Source organism: Martes martes (genome assembly GCF_963455335.1).
Source record: "Martes martes genome assembly, chromosome: 16".
Lineage (NCBI taxonomy): Eukaryota > Metazoa > Chordata > Mammalia > Carnivora > Mustelidae > Martes > Martes martes.
The window spans coordinates 59,789,048-59,808,676 of record NC_137904.1 but is presented as its reverse complement, the minus strand read 5'-3'; the positions used below and the strand labels follow the sequence as shown (position 1 = coordinate 59,808,676).

Here is a 19,629-nt window from a genome sequence, read left to right as displayed (position 1 = left end):
TCTCTTGAGCATCCAGGTCAGGTCCCCGTTACTCTGAATCACAAATGAGGCCTTTGGCTCCACCCAACAGTGACAGTCCCTAAGTGCACTCTAATGTCTGTGCTCCTCTGCCTCCCTGACCAGACCATGGCTCCAAGCCAGCAGGGACCGCTGAGCTCACAGTGCACCTAGCAGCTCTGCTCGACCACTACACGGAGAAGGAATGAACGAATGTGCGGCCACCGAAAAGGGCTACAGTCGAGATGCTTCCAGAATCCGAACAGGTCAGACAAATGTAACCGAAAGCATCGAACCCCTACAGACTCAACATAAAATGGAACAGCCCCTTCCAAGCCAGAAAGATGCTAAGACAGCAACGTGCTGCCCTGATCTCTGGAGGGAGATTAGCGAGCTCCCAACCTGGTCAGGACGTCAAATGTGGCTCAGAGGGTGAGGCTCCGTGTGACCAGGAAGCCCAGCACCCTCAGTGGGGGTTAGTCCTGATCTGCTCCAGCAGCCGCTGGGGCTGGGGAACGAAGAGCAGAGGTGGCACGTTGGGTACCGAGTTGTTGAATACTTATACCCGCCCGCCGGCTGGCCGGGGAGTCTGCGGCTCGCCAACCCCTGCTTCTAGCGGCTGTTACTGACGTGCCCTCCAGAAGCCACAGTCCGCACCATTCTGATGCCGCTGTGCAGCAAATAGCCTTTGGGGTTCCAGCGAGGTCTGCTTGGTGTCTCTGTTTACTAGGAAGGCCGCTCTGAGCCTACTCAGACTTTTCCCTTTGCCTCCTGTGAAGCTGGCTGTTGTGAGCCCACCTCCGCGAGTTCTGGGTGACTGGGCAGAACCAGCGCGCGGGCGTGAACAGCACCTAGGCCCTGGCGCTGGAGGCCACTGCTTCTCACTGCACGCCGGCCCCAGACCCAGCACTTCCTCACGTTACTCCACTTAAGCGTCACCACCGTCTTACAAGGAGGATGCTGCCACGATACAAATTTTAAAGCAGAGGAAACTGAGAGGCTAAGTTGCTTGTCTAGGTTTACCCCGCTAAGGGAGACGCAGAACAGGGACCTGACCCACCTCCAAGCCATAAGCCACTTGCTTCAACCTCCATTCTGCACTGCCTCTGGCTGTGGACAGAGTGGCCAAAGCACCTTCCAAAGTACTTTCCAAACCTGCCCCAGGTCTCAGAGACACACACCCCCTCTTACCCAAAGATCCATGTGATGCTGAGGTCCCCAAAAATGTGTTTTCTGACTGGCTCAGGTGGCCCTGGGGCTGCTGCAGGAAATGTGAGGAGAGGCTGACAGGAGGGGACGGGGATGCCGAGTGGAAAGAAGCAGAACTGCCCAAGGAGCCAGGGATGTTCACGGGGGCAGAGCTCTGCAGCAAACTGCCACCTGGAAGAGAGGCCCCGGAGGGCCAGTGAGGGCAGGGCAAGCTACGCAGAGCCACACCAGCAGGGGGCAGCTCGTGCCCACCTTGGGCCTAGGAGGCCCCCACCCCCACCCCCGCATGCCGCCCACCCGCTGCCCAGTACCAATTGTGATGCTGCCTGGGTGGGGCACTGTGCTGTTATCGAAAGTCTTCTCTAGGGCAGCCACCCCAAATTCGTTCAGGTCCAGGTCATCCAAGGCAGACTCTGGAGACAGACAGAGGGGGGTAAGCCTCCTTGCCTCCCGAGAGGCCACACCACCCTGAGGTTCCAGGCCTCCGGGCCCCACCTGCCCTCTACTGCCTCCTCTTCATGCTCAGTCCCACTAGACCCATGCTCTCAAGCCTCTGCCTGTCGGGCTGCTCCTCTGCCAGCACAGATGCCCTGTGCTGTCCGCCCGGCCAAGTCCAGCTCCAATGGCTCTCTTTTCTGAAGCCTTCACTGATACCTCCAGGGGACCCAGTGCAGGCTTCCTGACTCGGGCAGAGGCCTCGTCTCGTCTCCTGGTGTTACCACTCACATGTCTCATCCCTGAGTTCTCCAGGGGCAAGCAAGCCTTTGGGCCCTCAGTGGCTAGTGCACGGCAGGTGCTTGATGAATACCCACTGCCCTCTGCTGGACTAGACGGGGAGGGTGGGAACCATGCCCCTCCTTGAGGGCAGGAACACCCTGCCGGCATCTCTTAACGTCCCAGTGCTTAAAACAGGATCTGGCACAAAGTAGAACGCATAAATGACTGCTGAGACAGAAAGGCAGTGGCTTCTACTGACCAGGAGCTCTGAGGACAGTTGCACAAGTCATTCGCTATACAAGGATACCTACTGAGAAAATGAGTGAGGGCTGAATGACCTATGTCATGGGATAAGACTGTACTTGTCCAGAGGAAGAGGTATCTCTTTCTAATTTGCACAATGAGCAAACCGGAGGCTACTTTCCTATAAGGGCTAGTCTTGGCGCACACCTTGGGCTCATTTTCCCTTTCCAAAGGGCTCAAAGTGCCCACCCTCTGACTCTCCCAAGATAAAGGTCTAAAGTAACAAGTACGCTGGTTTGAATATCACTCCAGAGACCTAGTTTCTCTAACTCCAGATCCAGTCCTGGACTTGGCAACAGAAATGGCCTAATTACCTATGACTGACTCTACTGTGTCGCTGGTGGGATAGAAGGGCAGAGCGTTTGCATTCATGCCAGGGACACTGCTGGTGCCGGCAGGGCTAGGGGGAGTAGCTGCCAGGCTGGAGGTGATGCTGGAAGAGATGCTTGAGGTCAGGGGGCTGCCAGCGGGAAGGATGCCCAGCATGTCCTGCAACGAGAGAGGGAGGAGGCGGCGATGGGATGCCCGCTCATGGAGGCCATGGCCGGGGCTAGAGATGGGGGCTGGGAGGCACAGAAGGGAATGGCGCATCCCAGCTCTCCTCCCGATGCCCCCATGCCCAGACAGGACCCCACCCACTCGACACCTTGTTGACAGGCTGGAGTTGGGAGAACTGTGGCTTACAGGCTGCAGGGCCCACTCCCCCTAGGTCCTGTAGCAGGGGAAGGGAGAAGCCAGTCCAGTGCCTAGCATAGTACACATGCTCAAGAAATACTGTCTTTGGCTATTGAGTGAGTCCAGGAGGTAAGGGGTTCCAGGGCTTGACCCTACCCTCTCTGGAGCTGGGGCCCCACTTTAGTCCTGCCCTCGGCTTGTGGGTAAGCAGTGGCCCTACTTGCTGAGGCCTGGGACTCTGGGCCTGTCCTATGGATAGCAGCGCCAGAAGGGCAGAAAGGGGGCTGAGGGCTGTATACCTGTTTGGGCTGAAGCAGAGGCTGCTCTTGGCTCCTGGGCTCTAGAGAATGGGGTTTTAACTTGGCCTGAGAGAGAGAAGTCAGAACAGGAGATGAATGCGGTGCGAGGGAGGGCCCCTGAGTCCAGGAGTCCTCCCAAGCATCAACCTGCCATGGCCCATTATGGCTGAAGGTCCCTGTCACGCAGTCCCCCTCTCTACACATACCCTGCTCTCCCTCCCCACCCCTACGCCTTTCCCTACCCTAGGAATCAGGGGAACTGTTCTTCTCCCTGGTGACTCCAAGCCTCAGCTAAGTCCAATTAGAGACCCTCTGTCCTATTCCTCAAGGCCCTGCCACTCCGCCAAGGCAGCACAGGGCAGGGGGAAGAAGAGCTCTGGGGTCAGAAGACAGACAGGAGTCCCTACTCCTCTGTGAACTGGCTCTGTCACAGGGTGAGGTACCTGGCTGTGCTAACCTTCCTGCCTTCGTCTGTAAAACGGACAGCCTCACTCCCTCCGCTTAGTGTTGCAGAGGCTGAAGACAGGGGCCTCCTAGCTCGCAGTCCTGTTCCCCACAGTTGGGCCAAGACAGCCCTCCAGGGCTTCTCCTGCCCCATGCAGGGACAAGGCTAACCTCACTGGGCTTCCCCTTACATCCCTTACCTGGCATTTAAAATTTTTCAGGTACTCGGCTCCCACCTGGTCTTCCCTCTCAAAGCCAGGAGCCTTCTTATAGCTGCCAGGGGCGAGGCCAGACTCCCCAGGGAAGACAATGCCTTCCAGGTTCGGGGGCTTCCTGATGGAGCCCGGGGGGGAGCCACAGAGATTAGATGGGCTTCCTAGATTGCTGTTTCTACAGAGGAGCTGCAGAAAAGAAAGGGAGCGGCTTGGTGGGCAAAATGTGGGCTGGGGCACGGCCCATCCTCTACCCCCTTCTCAGAAGGAGGTTCTTCAGCAGGGAGCTCAGTTCTGTTTTCATCTGCCAGTGGGCATCAGCTACCATGCGGGGACCCCGAACCTCATGAGGAAATTATGGGGGAGTGTGACAGAAGGCCTGTATCCCTTCTACCAGCTCTATCCAGGCTGACCAACACAGGCTCTGGGTACACCACCCTCCACCAGATTTTGACAGAAAAACCCTGGGGCAGAAAGAGTAGAACCCCTTGGCCTGAGGCAAAATACCAGGGTGCCCGCCCCAAGCACAGGCTGTGAGGAAGTGGGGGCATCAGAGGCAGGCGTTAGCTCCTGGCTAGGCACAGTGCCCACCCACTCCCTGGACAGGCACGTACAGCGCTGAGGTCAGGGGCATGCGGGCTGGAGGGGCTCACGGGCACCGAGTCTCCGGCAGCAGATGGCATGTACAAGACGGGACCCGACTGAGTGGGGCTTGACACAGTTGAAGAAGGTTGTAGATCGTCACTGAGAGGTGGCTCTGCAAAAGACGGGATCAGGGTGTCAGCAGGCTCCGGTGCCAGCTCTGTCCCTCCAAAAACACATCTGGGTGTTTTTCAAAGGAGACCATGCCCCTGTACACAAAGGGAAGGGTCCTACCTTCTTTCTATTAATACTGCATACTGTGCACTTACTTTGCACCAAGCAATTTGTATTAACTGCGAACTTCACAATAACCGGAAAATGCAAATAATATTGTGGTTTTCATTTTACAGATTAAGAAAACTGGGGCTCGGAGAGGTAAGTTAATCTCCCTGGGTGGCGAACTCTGGTCTGTACTACTCCAGAGCCTGAGCCATTAGTCACTTCTCTGTGTTGTCTCAATCAGTGGGCCCAGCTGCCCACGGCTGGGGATGACCTCCGTGCCGAGAATATACTCCCCGCTCCCAAGGGCCTCGAATCCCAGAAATAAGGCCTGAGCCTGAAAAGAGGTGAAGGACAATCGAAGCAGTGGTTGCGGCGGACGTGAGTTCTAACTTGACCTCCACCTCTGAGACGGGCAGTGGTCTGGAGTACAATGTAAGAACCGAGAGCCGTAGGGGCGCCTGTGTGGCCCAGTGGGTTGAGCGTCTGCCTTAGGCTCAGGCCACAATCCCAGGGTCCTGGGATCGAGTCCCACATCAGGCTCCCTGCTGGGCGGGAAGCCTGCTTCTCCCTCTCCCACTACCCCTGCTTGTGTTCCCTCTCTATCTCTGCCAAATAAATAAATAAAATCTTAAAAAAAAGAACCGAGAGCCGCACTGTCAGATGCAGCAGCTATGAGCCCCATTTGGCTACGAGGGGCTGGTCTGAACTGAAACGTGCTACACCCACCTACTTGAGTGTGCAACAGATTTCAAAGACATCGTTTGGAAGGAAAAAAGTAAAAATATTTTTCTACACTATTTTTGAAATGATTATCATTTTGTATCGTATTAACTAAAAATGTATTGTTAACTTTTTTTTTTAAACATAGTTACTAGAAAATCTAAAATAACATGAGGAAGTTTCAGTAAATTTTTATTGGATAGTTCTGCTCTCAGGAGGACGGAGCGCCATGTTCAGTTAGTGACGTCTGCCAAGGATGTGGCACAGGGTGGCTGCTGAGATCTGCCTAGTTGGCTCTGGGAGGGCGCCTCACCCTGCCTGGGACTGTGAATGCCTGACCAGGGGCCCGGTCCTGCTCTCTGTCTCACGACCTTGGAAGCTCCAGGGTTTGAGGCCAGTTCCGGGGGGTGTGTGCTGGGGGGACCAGAACTTCCAGTGAGGACAGAGCCCGCTGCTGGCCGGCAGATGAGAGGCCACTCCTCTGACAGCCCGAGCAGAGGGTGGGGGAGGAGAGGGCGGAGAGGGCAATGGGAGCAGCATACGTTCTACGTGGGCGAAGGCGCAGAAAGGTCCTCGGGGACAGCTGCCCGACTGCTGCATGTCATTGCACTTGGTGGATTTATAGATCTGGAGGGTAGAGCAGAGGCAGGTCAGGTTTAGGCAAAGAGGGACAGGCAGGCATGGGTGCCTTCAACACAGGAGGGTTAGCTTAGTAATCTCCTTTCTCCTCCCATGCCACTTCCCTAAGTTTCTCCCTACTGATTCTTGATATTCAAACTCCTGAAGCGGGTATGGCCATCCCCATGTCAAAGACACCCTCCATTCTGGGGTCACAGGTTCAACCAGCCTTGCTTCGGCCCTCACAAAGGGATCTTCTCCACGGTGCTTCTCCACTCAGGTCTGTGACTTCCAAATGGCCCTCTTGGTGTCAAGGAAGCCAAGATCACAGGCAACACCCACCCACCGGGGGCACCCGGAGTTGGGATCTACATCTTTCTACAACTTTCCACCCCGCTGTCTACGACCCCCATAAGGAGGCCTCTGTCCGTATGTCTATCTCAGGATGTCCTAGCCTCCATGGACCATGCACAGCACGTGCCTCTACGTACCCTATCCCAGATTTTGGGACACTGACATGGCCCAAGGCTACACCATGGGGCCAGTGGGTGGGGGAAGTACACCAGGGAGGTAGCTGATACCATAAGCTCTGATCTGCAACACACCTAGGAGGGGTTTTCTTGTCTTTTAAATCCTCATGTCACTGGACTGTAAGCATCATGAATGGTTCAAAGCCCAGAATGGCCAGGTCACTTCGCCCAGTCCATGCCTTCCCTGTCAGAAGGCGGAGGGGAAACAAAATCGGGAGCGGGGTCTGCTCAGGGACTATGGGCTCAGAAAAAAGGTAAGTTGCCAAAGTCGGGCAGGGCTCCTTTAGGCGCTGCACAGGTGGGGGCCTCTTCCAGGATCATGTCAGTGTGAGCCCACACCTGCCCAGGCCCTCCTTTCCTGTCTCCTTGCTTCCCCAAAAGGGCACGTAAAGCCACCACAGACCTCACAGGGCCCCAGCCCCAGTCCAACGCCCACCTCCGGGTGGAACTGCTGCTCCGTGCGCGTGTGGCAGTACTGGCAGGCATCTCCGTTCTCACACTTGCCAGGGTCTCCCCACTCATCCCCGTGTTTTACGTTCGGACACGGAGATGACCTGGTACAATTAGACAGTGGGGTCAGAGGGATGCAGGAGAGGGAGAGATTAGGAGCTGGGGAATGCCAACTACATGCCTATTCAGGGTCCCTCTCTGGTCTCCCTGCTTCACAGGGCCAGGCTCACAAAGAGAAAAGATGAGCTGCAGAGTAAGAGCCTTACTGGGGCCAGAAGCTGGCTCTGCTTCTGCGGTGCAGCATGGCAATTATCAGCAAGAAGGACACTTTCTTTCCCCTTCCGCCAGATCCTAATGCCAAGCACTCTGCAGCTCCAGGAGAGCCAGGCTACAGCCAGAACCATATTTCCCACACGATGGCTTGGCCCCTGCAGTTGCCCCTCAGAATCAGAACAGGAGGGGCCCTGGAGATCGTCTGACCCAAGATCCTCATTTCATGCCAGAGGAGGATCCCGGAGGACTCCCCATCATTCAGCTATCCTGACTACTTCCTCCCCTTATACGTGGGACCTGCAACCCTGTAATCCCCAGGGCTGACCTCCCAGCCTCCCTGGGAGCACCCTGGAAGCAGCCCCCGCCGCAATCCCTTCCCTGCCACCCCTCCCTCCCATGACTGGCCTGCCTAGGCCAAAGGACCTGTATTTGTGTTTCCGGGGGCTCCGCCGCCGGTCCTTGCTGTTGTGGTAGTAGGGACAGGCATAGCCCTGGCGACACAACCTCGGAGGCTTCTTGCACGGCTCCGTCTTATAGTTCCCCAGCACATAAGCAGTCTCTACACAAGGGGGCCAAAGGCAGGGGTCAGGTAGGTGAGGCAGGAGAAGCCACTTGGGAAGGGGTCCAGGAGCTCAGACCACCTCCTGTGCCAATGCCAAGACTGAGACCCAGGAGGAAGGTAAGAACACCACCGCTCACTGGAGACACTCAAGGCTCACAGGTTCCAAAAGGGCAACGTCCCAAGGGTCAACAACACATGTACATAAACACACCTAAGGGCAAGGCATGTCTGGAGAAACTCCCCAGAAACGTCCCCAAATGGAAGGGCTGTGGCTGGATGCAAGGTGGGATGAAGAAGTGGTGGTGAGCCAAACCCTTAGGGCAGCTCCAGGCAGAAAAGGAGAAGGGACGGACATTGGACAGGAGGAGGCACAGCCATTTGTGGGGCCACCTTTACCTTGCCACCGTGGCTCCTCGCTGAGGATTTTTTCTATCATAGCATGGCTCGCAGCCCCAGCCGTCTGGCCCTCTGTGCTGCCCTCTACTGCGGTCTGGCCGTTCTGCAAGGCCTCCATGGCCTGGAGCTCTCTGGGAGGAAAGGAGAGGACAGAGAGTGGGGACGGGGCATGAGGGGAGACCCAGAGTGCCAGCCCCTGCACTCCATCTATGGCAGTCCCCGTGTCAGCAGCCAGGCCCCCACCCTGGCCCACAGCCATCAGCCCAGCATGGCATCCAGCCCACCTGATGTCGTAGACAGGGGAACGGAGGTCATGGGGCCCGTGGGCAAAAGCGCAGTGCAGGCCGTTTTTGGTGCAGTTGCCTTTTGAGTCTGTCTCGTGGATACAGATTCCAGTTTTGTAGTAGCGGAGGTGGTACCTGCGCTCAGTGTCCCCTGTGGTCCTGTGCAGGAATGGGCACCTGAAACGTTGTGTATGGGGGGGGGGGGTCATTCACCTTTGCCCCATGGAACCTGGGCCATTAGCCCACATGCGCCCCCCCCGCCGAAGGTTCCCCACCACCCGGACGGCGCGCTGGTTGAGGAGGCCAGTGGTGACGGGCCCTGCTTCGGGGACAGAACCCCCCTCCCACCGCCTGTCAGACGCTGTAGCTTGATGGGGGCCCACAAGGGCCCAGGATTCCCACTTCAGCCTGCTTAGCAAGTCCTCTCGGGCTACTTGGCCAGGGCCCTGGGCTGACTTGAAGAGCAGCTCCAGAGGGGGACACACTCCTGGGAGAGCAAGTGCTGCCTGGATCTGCAGGGGTCCACAGAGAAACGGCCTGCTCCAAGCATGGGCATACTTCTCATGCCCCAGTGCTTCACCAGGCTGGGGGCACGGGGCTCAGGGGGTGGGAGAGAATAAGCCTTGGACCTCTGGGAAAAGTGTAAGTACAGGGATGGCTCAGTGAGTTGTACCCACAGATCCCCAGCAGTGCTTCCCACTACCACCTCTGCAAGGCTCAAACAAGCAGGGTCGACAAACATTCCCTCTCAGTGATGTCCCCAGGCTTGCCTTTTCTTCTACTTAGCAGAAGAAAAGGCTACACAGGTTTCCCAAAAGTGGATAAAGAAGAAGAGGACTCCCCCAGAGGACGGCGAGGTCTGAGCCCCAGGTCCAGGCCACAGGAAGGCAGGCCAGGCAACAGGAGTACTCCCCAAAGTAGCCTCTGGCTGGCTTCCAGGCTCTGCCCGGCCTGTCCTGAGGGCACCTGACCCAGGAGACATGAGGCTCCTCGGAGGGCAGGTTGCGGGGCGTGGGAGTGGGGCACTCACTCGTCGCCCTCCGGGCAGAGGCCTGTGGCCTCGTCGTACTTGGTGCAGTAGACGTCAGGGCTGTAGTTGAAGGTGCCGTCCCGACGGCGGATGGACCGGCGACGTCGCTGGTTCACGAAGTGCCAGTGGAAGCAGGTGTAGGGCCGGTGCTGAGTGCATTTGTGCTGCACGAAGAGTGGGCACTGCTCTGTGCGGAATTCCTTCAGGTACCTGCAGGGAGAGCCCCCACGGAGGGTGGGCCAGGAGCAGAGACTTAAGCCCCTTGCTTCCCAGCAAGAAGCTAGCCACCAAGTCCTCTGAGGGCCCTACTCTGGGGTGCTAGTTCCATTAGGCCAGCAGTAGAAGCCCAGAGCTAAGGGTGGACCTTAGCATCCAGACCCCTCCCAGTACCCCGATCCCAAGCCAGCCTGAAGAGCGAGAACCACAGACCACAGCCGTCAGCCGTCAGCGGTCTCCCATGGCAGCCAGTGGAGGCCTTAATCAGCGGCTTAGCTCTCTGAGCCCTGCCTGAGGTTTCCCAGGCCAAACCACTGATCACAGGCAAAGGGCTGCAAACAAGAGCATGAGGAGCTTTCCCCAAACTCCTGTAGGGTCCTCTGCTGCCTAGGGGTCCCGGATCCCTGAGGGTCTCATCTGTCCCAGAAGGAGGGGTGAGGCTCCAGGCTGAGGGCTGGGGAGGCTGCTGCTTTGGAACTGAAAGTCACAAGGCATTCCTCTGAACTACTGAGTCAGAAAAAAATTGTCCCGTCTGTCTGCTTGCTCCCAGAGACACTTCCTAGCACTACACAGGTTAGTGCCTGGGAAGGAGCTCCTTTTACAGAAGCATCTGAAGAGACTCTCCCTCCCAGCCTTGCCTGCCCCCAATGGTCTCACAGCTGCGTACCCACAGCAGCTGGGGTTGTTTACGACCTGACTAACCTGGAGATTTGGGAGCACTGTCCTTTTGGCCTCCTCCCAACCTCTGTCCCTCTACTCTGCATGTAATAGCCAAGAGACCCCAATATAGCACTCGCCCATGCACCACCCAGTGGAGGGCCCCAGACCCACTTACCCCCTTTACAGAACATGCCATCCATCTGTGTTTTGGCTCACTCTATGTATCCAGGTGGAGGGTGTCTTAGACTTGGGAGCCCCTACACAGCGGGGACAGGCAGGCAGTGTAGTTCTCTTTATTCATTCCCTTAAGCCCTAACAATGCAGGCAACAAATGGCTTGATAGAAGGCATCTGATGCCAGCAAAGAGGATGATTCTAGAAGGCACAGAAGATTGTGTGCAGAAGGGGGCACAGAGGGAGCAACAACCTGAAGTAACTGTCCAGGCTTGAAGCAGCACCTGAAGCTAGAAGGCATGAGACAAAGGTGAGAGGATGTGGCTCATGCCAGGATACTTGGGACCTTACTAGTCTGGGCATACACAAGGTATAGGGACAGGAAGATTGAGGGTGAGACTTTCCAGACAAGTTTTCTTTAATGCTAATTAAAAGTGCTGAAAAACCCTCTCCTCCTTGAAGTGTGAAGTGTGTCCAGGTGTACGTACTGGGCTGGGGGAAGCTGGAGCTGGGTGCTCCCTGCAGAACACTCGTAAAGGTTTAAGGGGCAGTAAAACTTCCAAATAGAGCCTACAGTTCATGCAGCACATGTTTATTGAGCAGCTACTAGGTGCAAGCATGGTAGCAGGCACTGAGGACCCTAATGAAGATGCAGATCCTTGCCCCTGAAAGCCCATAATTTCTTGGGAGACACATACAATAACAGACAGAATTAATCAAGTGCGGGAAAGGTTCTAAAGGAGGTTGGCTGAGGGTTCCTTGGGAACCCAGCACAGAGGGCACAGGCTAGGACAGAGAAAGGGAAATGGGGAAGTGCTGGTGGGTGAAGAATGTGGGAAGGATGTTTAAGGCAAAGGGCTAAGTATGAGCTTAGAAAGCATGTTTGGGTCCAAGAGTTCCAAGTACTCTGGAAGCAGAGTCCAGAGCCAGGAGCAGAGAAGAGTGAAGAGTGGTTAGGACTGTCAGATCCTGGGACACCCAGTTAAATCAGAACCTCAGATAAACCAAGTATTTCATGGGGCACTCTAATAATAAAAATGTATCCTTATTTGAAATTGCAATCTAACCAGCATCATGTATTTTTATCTGCTAAACGTGCCAACCCTGAGTGGTGCCTGTCTGCCTGGTAACAGTGCCTCAGTAAAAAACCGGGAGGCAGCCCGGGGAAGAACTCTAAGATGTGGTCCCCCTGACTTTGGGCATAGTCTGTCCTCTTGGAGAAGGAGAGCCTCAGCAACCTGCTTGCTTGGGACAGCCCTGTCCACAGTGCCACACACAAATACCCCAAGGGCACTGACTGGCAGGGATGCCACAGAGGACAGACAGGAGGCAACAAATTATCTCACTTTAAGTGGTAGGCCAGGGACTTTGAACTTTTTATTTTTTTTTTTTTTATTTTTTTATTTTTTGGACTTTGTACTTTTTAATAAACCAGCCTCTGCTTCCAGCCTCTCCCCTGTCCAATTTCTACTACACAACATTCCTTTATTCTTCCTAGAGCCCAAATTTAATTCTCACTTTCTTAAAAGTCTTTAGTTTCCCCCAGTAGTTCCAGATAAGCACCGACTATTCAGTCTGGCATTCCAGGCCCTAAGCATCCGGCCCAATATTTTTTTTTCCAGCCTTATTTCCCTTGATTCCTCTCCATTCCAGCTGCTAAAACTGGAGTCCTTGGCGTCTTGCAAATAGATCTTTAACTTCCCTTTAAGTCCCTTTCCTTACCTGCAGACCTCTTTCGAGACTGAATTCAATGGTAATAAATCTGATGCCACTACTTCCACAGTGCCTTGGCTTCCACTGGTCCTTCCCTTTCTGCCCTTGTCCTCAGCTAAAAGTTAGAATCTCTAAAGTTCTGAATCTGTACATTTTTCTCTACTACTAGATTATAAAATTCTTGGCAGCAAGTAAGAACCAAATAGTCTGCTGGATGAACACAAGAAATGAAGTCACAGAAAAGGCAAAGCCCGCAGAACAATACCTACAGCTTTAGGATACCGCCAGCAGACAGAGCACAGAGAGGTGAGAGCCTAATCCCCATTCCCTTGTGAAAAGCACCACACTGCAGGAAACCTGCAACTCCGCACACAGGGCAGAATATCCTGCAGAAAAGCCCTCATGAGAGAAGGGGCTGAGTGACCAAATTCATGCAGACACAGAGCCCACTTTTAGCCAACTACAATCAGAGGAGAGAAATTTCTAACATTTTTGCTAAAATCATGAATGGAATTGTACCACCTCCTACCTAGGAATCAAAATACCTGTTCAGAATTTCCCATTCTCCCCCTCCCACTCTGACCCTGTGCTAACATGCAATGCAGTGCCCAGGACGCAGGGAGAAAACCACTTAGAAATCACTTTCCTATCTTCATGGATTGAAATGAAACAAACTGTCACTGTTAAGCTCCAATTCATCTCTACATCTTAAGGCTTTGAAAGTTCAAGATCTAAGGAACTAAACAGGTTGAAATTCACTCTAATTCAACCAACTCTCGGGAAACCCAAGAAGTCCTGGGGTCTGAGGAGAGAAGACATACCAACTACTCACTCTCCCCACCAGCTCTGAGGAAGGCACAAGGGCCACACCACTAAGCTTTTCACACTCCCATCTCCTGGGAACACCTGCACTCAGGAGTAAAAGCCGGTAACACAGAACAGTTCCGAACGGCAAGGCCTTGGTGAGCTACTATGGCTAGAATGAGTCCAGAAACCACACAGGCCCTGGGCAAGTAAGAGCTCTGGCCGAGAAAGCCACGCCTTCAACCAGAAAAAGGGATGTACCTCGACTGCTCAGACGTGCCCGTCACGTCTGCCCCAGACTGCCCCACGGCTGAGCTTAAATCAAAGCTACCTTTCACTTCTTTTCAGGACATCACATTAATTATCCCACCAATGGTTTATCTGTAAATGCAAAAGATTATTATGAAAAAGTCACATGCCCACTTATAAAAATTTTGGAAAATTGGCAAAGTTGCCCTTAATCCCATCACTAATGTTATCAGCCTTTTGGTAAATTTTCTCTTGGTATTTTTACACAGATATAATCATAATGTACCTATCATATTGTTAACCCACTTTATACAGCTATTAATACTTTTCCCCAAATCTTTTAAAATCAAATATATGAAGCCACATTAAAAAAATCAAAAGTACTTTCAATATTTATTGGATTATTTTTATTTTCCAAAACTGTAAGTAACAGCAAAAAGCAGACTATTGGAAATCTAAATTCAATCACTTGCCCCACTAACAGTGATAGCACATAAGGGATTAGTAAATTCAGTAAATTACATCACCCCAAGGTGTTATATCAAGCTTATATCAAGCCTTAAACTGCTACCAGTTCAATTTCCAGCTAAACCTCAAATCCTATTCCAAGTTGTCTAACTTAATAGATTTATCAGTGTGGGTGTTTCACCCAAAGAGAATTTAAACAAACAGAATAAACAGAAAAGTATCAGAGGTGACAGAAAAACTACGTATGTTTAGAGACAATGGGGAGAAAGGAGCTGGTATTCTAATCCGTATCTAGTCCCCCCACGGATTCTCGAACAGTGTTGCATGGCCTCACTTGGGACTCTACTGCCTTGCTGCCCCTGACCTGCTCTCTTCCCCCAAAACAAACCAGACTAGAGAAGGCAGCAAACTCTTCCTATAAAGGACCAGTTAGTATTTTAGACCTCGAGGGCCAAGAGGCCAAACTGAGAATAATATGTACTTACAGAACAAGAGAAAACAAACTTCCACATTTTTTCGATGAAATTCAAAACATAGTAATTGACTACGAGTTTTGTAGAGGTTTTAATAAGATCAGATTTGGGGAGACGGGATAAGATTTGGAAAGTTAAAGTCCCTTCATCAAATTGATTACAAATGTTGGGGTGCCCGGGTGGCTCAGTGGGTTAAAGCCTCTGCCTTCGGCTCAGGTCATGATCCCGGGGTCCTGGGATGGAGCCTGCTTCCTTCTCTCTCTGCCTGCCTCTCTGCCCACTTGTGATCTCTGTCAAATAAATAAATAAAAATCTAAAAAAAAAAAAAAAAAAGAAAGAAATTGATTACAAATGTTCATCTGTTAATGCAGACTCTGTGATTAGATTTTATAAATTTCATCTTTGAAAATGTCTTTTCACGGGGTGCCTGGGTGGCTCAGTCGTTAAGCATCTGCCTTCGGCTCAGGTCATGATCCCAGGGTCCTGGGACCAGAGCCCCATGTTGTGCTCCCTGCTCGGGGGGAAGCCGGTTTCTCCCTCTCCTACTCCCCCTGCTTGTGTTCCCTCTCTCGCTGTGTCTCTCTCTGTCAAATACATAAATAAAATCTTTACAAAAAAAAGAAAAGAAAATGTCTTTTCACAGACAGGTACTGCCAAATGCAGTTACCATTCCACAAGCATGATTTTAATCGAGCACATTCTTCTCGTAGAAGACAGCTATAGAATTCTATTAAAGTCTTGATAGTTGCCTTTTAATCACTTCCAATCGAAGGTTTGGTGTAAACTCTTTAGTTGCACAGGTAAATGGATTCTGAAATAAGGAAATTTCTTTTGCATCCACATCCAACAGCAAAATCACTGCTGGAACTGTAGTTTGTGTTCAGAAATCATCCACACTAACTTTGTGTAGGAATGGAGATCTTGCCTTTAAACTGAAGTGTATAAAGTAGCTTGACATGACATGATTCAAACATTAGATGTCGAAGAAACTTTACTACAATTTAAGATTTCCAAAGAGGCTGTTTGCCTTGTAATTTTAGGCTGAAGACATTAAGAAACGATATCAAGTATGCAGAAAAAGCCAATTTCCAAAGCTTTTCAACATTCAAGAATAGTGGCTGAGAATCATTCTTCTCATTCAGAAAAGTTTCAGCATCAGCCCTGAACTCAGGAAATTACAAGAAAACTTTACCACTGTTCAGCCATCAGACTACTGTGTAGTAGGGCATGCCAGAATATTGAGCTTCTCTAACAAAAAGTCATGGAAATTGACTATCATGGTGAAGTCCACAAGAGGGAATCAAGTTCATTGCTGACTCTAACAGTTCTGTAACATGGTGGATTCAAATATTTTTCTGCAAAATACCTGCTGATGAATACAATGAATAAGTCTACAGGCTTTAAAGAGCTTACATTCTCAAAAGCTTTGTAAATTTGTTCAGTTCTATCTTTTTCTGCTCCATACCTCTATTCTTACCATCAGCTGTAACAGATATTAGCAGATCATACTTCAGGTTGTACTCAGTTTTCAACTTTTTTGAAAATATTCTCAGCTGTCATTGTTTTTATTTTGTTTTGCTTTGTTTTTTTAATTCAGCTGTCATTGTTTTAAGTAACTATTCGCTGATGCTAATTCTTCAGGCACTTCAGATCAGGCACTGACTCCATGAAGGAATCAACTGAACAGTTAACAGTGACATCTGTTGACTCATCAACAGCCCAAGGAAAACCACATGAAATCATTTGCCTGGTATTCTGACTACTGCTATTCCTCCCACGGACTTCCACATTTGAGAAGTTGTTCTTGACAAAAGGCTAACGCTTTCAAACAAGTTTGTTTGCTCAGGAGAAGTTTCTTCAGCTGCTGCAATCACACACAATGTAATTCACTCAGTATCATCAGTATCAGTAGATGGCTTTCCTAGCTCAGCTAATCAATGAGCTACTCAAGAAACTTACTCCAGTCATAGCCTCATTTTCCTTTTTGTGAAGAAATTCTGCTGTGATGAAAACAGTCCCTTTAAGATTTCTAATTTTTCTAACCATTTCCTTTCTATGCACTGGGGCTATCATGACAACTCCTTAGTCTGGTAATGTTGATCGGTCTTCTCACAGCACAGCACTTACGAAGACAGCTTTGCCATCTAATTTAGTAACAAAAGAATTCACACTCCATTGTGCCCTAAAAACATGACATTCCAAAGTCCATTTTTCTCCTCCTCGCCTGTTCTGACTGGCAGGCACTGGTAATAAGGAATAAATAAAACATTGTGGTGTGCTGATACACACCGCACTGCAAACACTGTCACGTTGTAATGGTGTCCTTGCCATCTGTAGTACACCGACAGCAGTACCATGCAAGGAGAGTGCCACGTGCGGTCTCTGTCACAACTACGGAATCCTGCAGTTACAGTGCAAAAACAGCTAGACAACATGGAAACCAATGGGGGTGGGGGGGGTTCCATTAAAGTTTTATTTATGCATCCCGAAATGTGAATTTCATATAATTTTCATGTGTCATGAAATAGTATCGATTCTTTTTCAACCATTAAAAATGTCAAAGCCATTCTTAGCTTACAGGCCATACAAGGGCAGGCGGCAGGCTGCATTTGGCATTACGAGCTATAGTTTGCCGACTTCTGCTCTGAAGAGTTGGTATTCCCCAACAGGCCATATCCCTCCCTTCACATCCCTACACTTCTGATCATATCGTTCCTGGGGTTTGGATCCCCCTTTTGGCTTCCTCTCCACATGAGGGTTCCCTGACACAGCCCATCGGAGTTAATCATGCTCCTTCCAGGTTTCCACTACAAGGTATGACTACAGCCCAGAGAGCCCCTAGAACAGTTGATTTCAACTGCTTTGTATGTCACCGTGTCTATCATTTCTGCACCTCTGCAAGAGCTGGCCCACAGCAGATAGTCAAGATAGGTTAGAGCTTCGCAAGTGGTACAAGCCTGGTCCACAGCAGCTACACACTAACCCAGCAAAACAGAAGCAATTCCGATCTCTGATTTACATGCTTCTCCTGGCAATTTATAAACCAGTAACTTCTCTAGCTACCTTCCCCACAATGTCTGCACAGCCTTGTTCCTCACCCTGAATGCTAATTTTGAGATAAGACTCACATGCAGAATAGAAAAGTAACCAGGATTGCTCTGTAATTCCTGGGAATGTGTGGAGATCACTAGAGATATATTAAATTCCTTTTTCCCTTTCCTCCAAAAACTAAGGGGTATTATGATGACTATTTGGCAAAAACTGGGTACAAACCAAAGATTTATCAAGTAAAATTATGGAAGTATGTCACCAGATTATAACTGGGGGAGGGGGGACCTAGAAGGGAAAATACATCCAGTATTATTGATATTAGAAGTTATCTTGACTTTTCTTTATTGAATTATGATTAATAACTTGTAGAATTAAAACCTTTTTGTTCGTTAAGAAATCCACAATATTGGGGCACCTGGGTGGCTCAGTCGTTAAGCGTCTGCCTTTGGATCAGATCATGATATATACTTATATATATTTATGTATTTATATATATAAATATATTATTTATATATATATAATGGGTTGAGCATCTGCCTTAGGCTCAGGCCATGATCCCAGGGTCCTGGGATTGAGCCCTGCATCGGGCTCTCTGCTTGGTGGGGAGCCTGCTTCCCCCCCCCCACCTCTGCCTGCCTCTCTGCCTACTTGTGATCTCTGTCAAATAAATAAAATCTTTTTAAAAAAAAAAAGACTAAATAAAGCTAAAATTTAATTGGCAAATATTTGGACAATTCCGAAAAAGCACTAGAGGGCTATAGAGATTTGGTTTCCAAATCTCAGGTGCTCCTGGTTTAAAACATTCTCTCTGGCAGAAAAGCAAGCTAAGATAGTACTCAGGCAAATAAAGTCAGCGTCTAATGAATCTGAGTATGTCTGAACATTTAAGGTAGGCTTTGATTCTGTAACTGACTTTTAGCCAGAGTTCATACAGTAGGACCTCAGAGCCAGTGTGAACCTCCTGGATACAAGAGAACTATCCTAACACACAGAAACATAAACAGGAACCTCAAGTTTAAGTGCTACAGGCACTTATGAAAGCAAAGGCTTTCACGTGGGGGCGCCGTTCATGGGTAAATGACTGCAGCCCACTCTTCACTGGGAAAGGTCTGACACCTGTGAGCCATCCTGGCCTGGAGAACTGAATGATGAATGGCCTGAATGATACAATGCTGGCAGTCAGTCCTACATGTCCCTACTTCCTTCTTCCTAGGACTGCGCCCTTGACCCAAAGATTTTGGAACTGATAAAACTGAGGAGAGAAAATTCATGAAAGGTTCATTCACATCACTGATTCTGGAGAATGTATGTGAGGAGTACTGAAAACCCTGGTTCATTCTTCCCTAAATAATACCTTGACTTGACTTAATTCAGTCTTCCTGGCCTGAAAAACCCCCAATTTGATGAATGTGTGAGTATATACATTTGAATTGATGTGTTATTTTGTACACTGTTTTCTGTAAAACAAAGTCTTTGGCCCTGTAAGAGCAGATCTGTTTAGTTTAGAACACCAATCCATCATGTAGGATACAAGCAGCTGACAGAGGCTCCTGGAAGAAGGGCACCTGGGGTAAAATTTGAATGGACATGGAGGGGAGGAATATGTTCTCTGAAGACAACACTGACCCACACATACCCTAGGAACTGATGAATCCACTTCAGGGTAGATGTAGCTAAAGCAGCATTTGGTTAAGGCTGTTGAAGGAGGTAGCAATGAAATTGAAAGCAGTAACTTGGGCCTTGTTCAAATGTTGGTAAGAATGATACACTGTGCTAAATGCCATGTGCTATTTTAAGCACTTCACATATATTAACTCACTTAGACCTTGTAACAACTCCATGGGGTAGGTACCACTAGTATCCTCAGGAAAATGACATACAAAGAGGAAAGTCACTTGCCTAAGGTCCTACAGCTAGTAAGTGGCAGAGCTAAGCTTCAAACCCAATTAGTCTGGCCCTGCAGTCAGTACTCTTAAACACTTCACTGTTAACTATGCTTTTCTTAACTGAGCTACAAAGAAAAACAACAGTAATAGCAGATAAGCATAAGTGATTCTCTAGAAGCTGTTCAAAATGTTAGGGAGTTTTTAACAGGCCATAATTACAATAACCACGAAATAAGTTACTAAAAATAAAAACCAAAAATGTTAACTTTAACATACTCTACTGGAAATTTAATATTCATTTTATATATTCATTATAAAGTACTCTTTAGTTCAATTATAAAATTTAAATTTTG

At 50.1% G+C, this 19,629-nt stretch overlaps 1 protein-coding gene across 3 annotated transcripts in view; it reads right to left on the bottom strand.

Annotated features, from left to right (window-relative positions):
• Nucleotides 1–19,629, bottom strand: part of UNK (unk zinc finger) — a 31,032-nt gene that overhangs the window by 4,869 nt on the left and 6,534 nt on the right. Inside the window, exons 2-13 of one of the 3 annotated variants that reach the window (XM_080826017.1) lie at nucleotides 9,584–9,793; nucleotides 8,554–8,730; nucleotides 8,270–8,400; nucleotides 7,735–7,870; nucleotides 7,025–7,142; nucleotides 5,983–6,067; nucleotides 4,471–4,613; nucleotides 3,845–4,045; nucleotides 3,201–3,266; nucleotides 2,541–2,715; nucleotides 1,518–1,619; nucleotides 1,189–1,377 (exon numbers count right to left, since the gene is read on the bottom strand). In XM_080826017.1, the coding sequence (XP_080682143.1) occupies nucleotides 1,189–1,377; nucleotides 1,518–1,619; nucleotides 2,541–2,715; nucleotides 3,201–3,266; nucleotides 3,845–4,045; nucleotides 4,471–4,613; nucleotides 5,983–6,067; nucleotides 7,025–7,142; nucleotides 7,735–7,870; nucleotides 8,270–8,400; nucleotides 8,554–8,730; nucleotides 9,584–9,793 (1,733 nt within the window). The remainder of the gene's footprint in view (nucleotides 1–1,188; nucleotides 1,378–1,517; nucleotides 1,620–2,540; nucleotides 2,716–3,200; nucleotides 3,267–3,844; nucleotides 4,046–4,470; nucleotides 4,614–5,982; nucleotides 6,068–7,024; nucleotides 7,143–7,734; nucleotides 7,871–8,269; nucleotides 8,401–8,553; nucleotides 8,731–9,583; nucleotides 9,794–19,629) is intronic. The other 2 variants (XM_080826015.1, XM_080826016.1) reach the window with 2 other exon arrangements.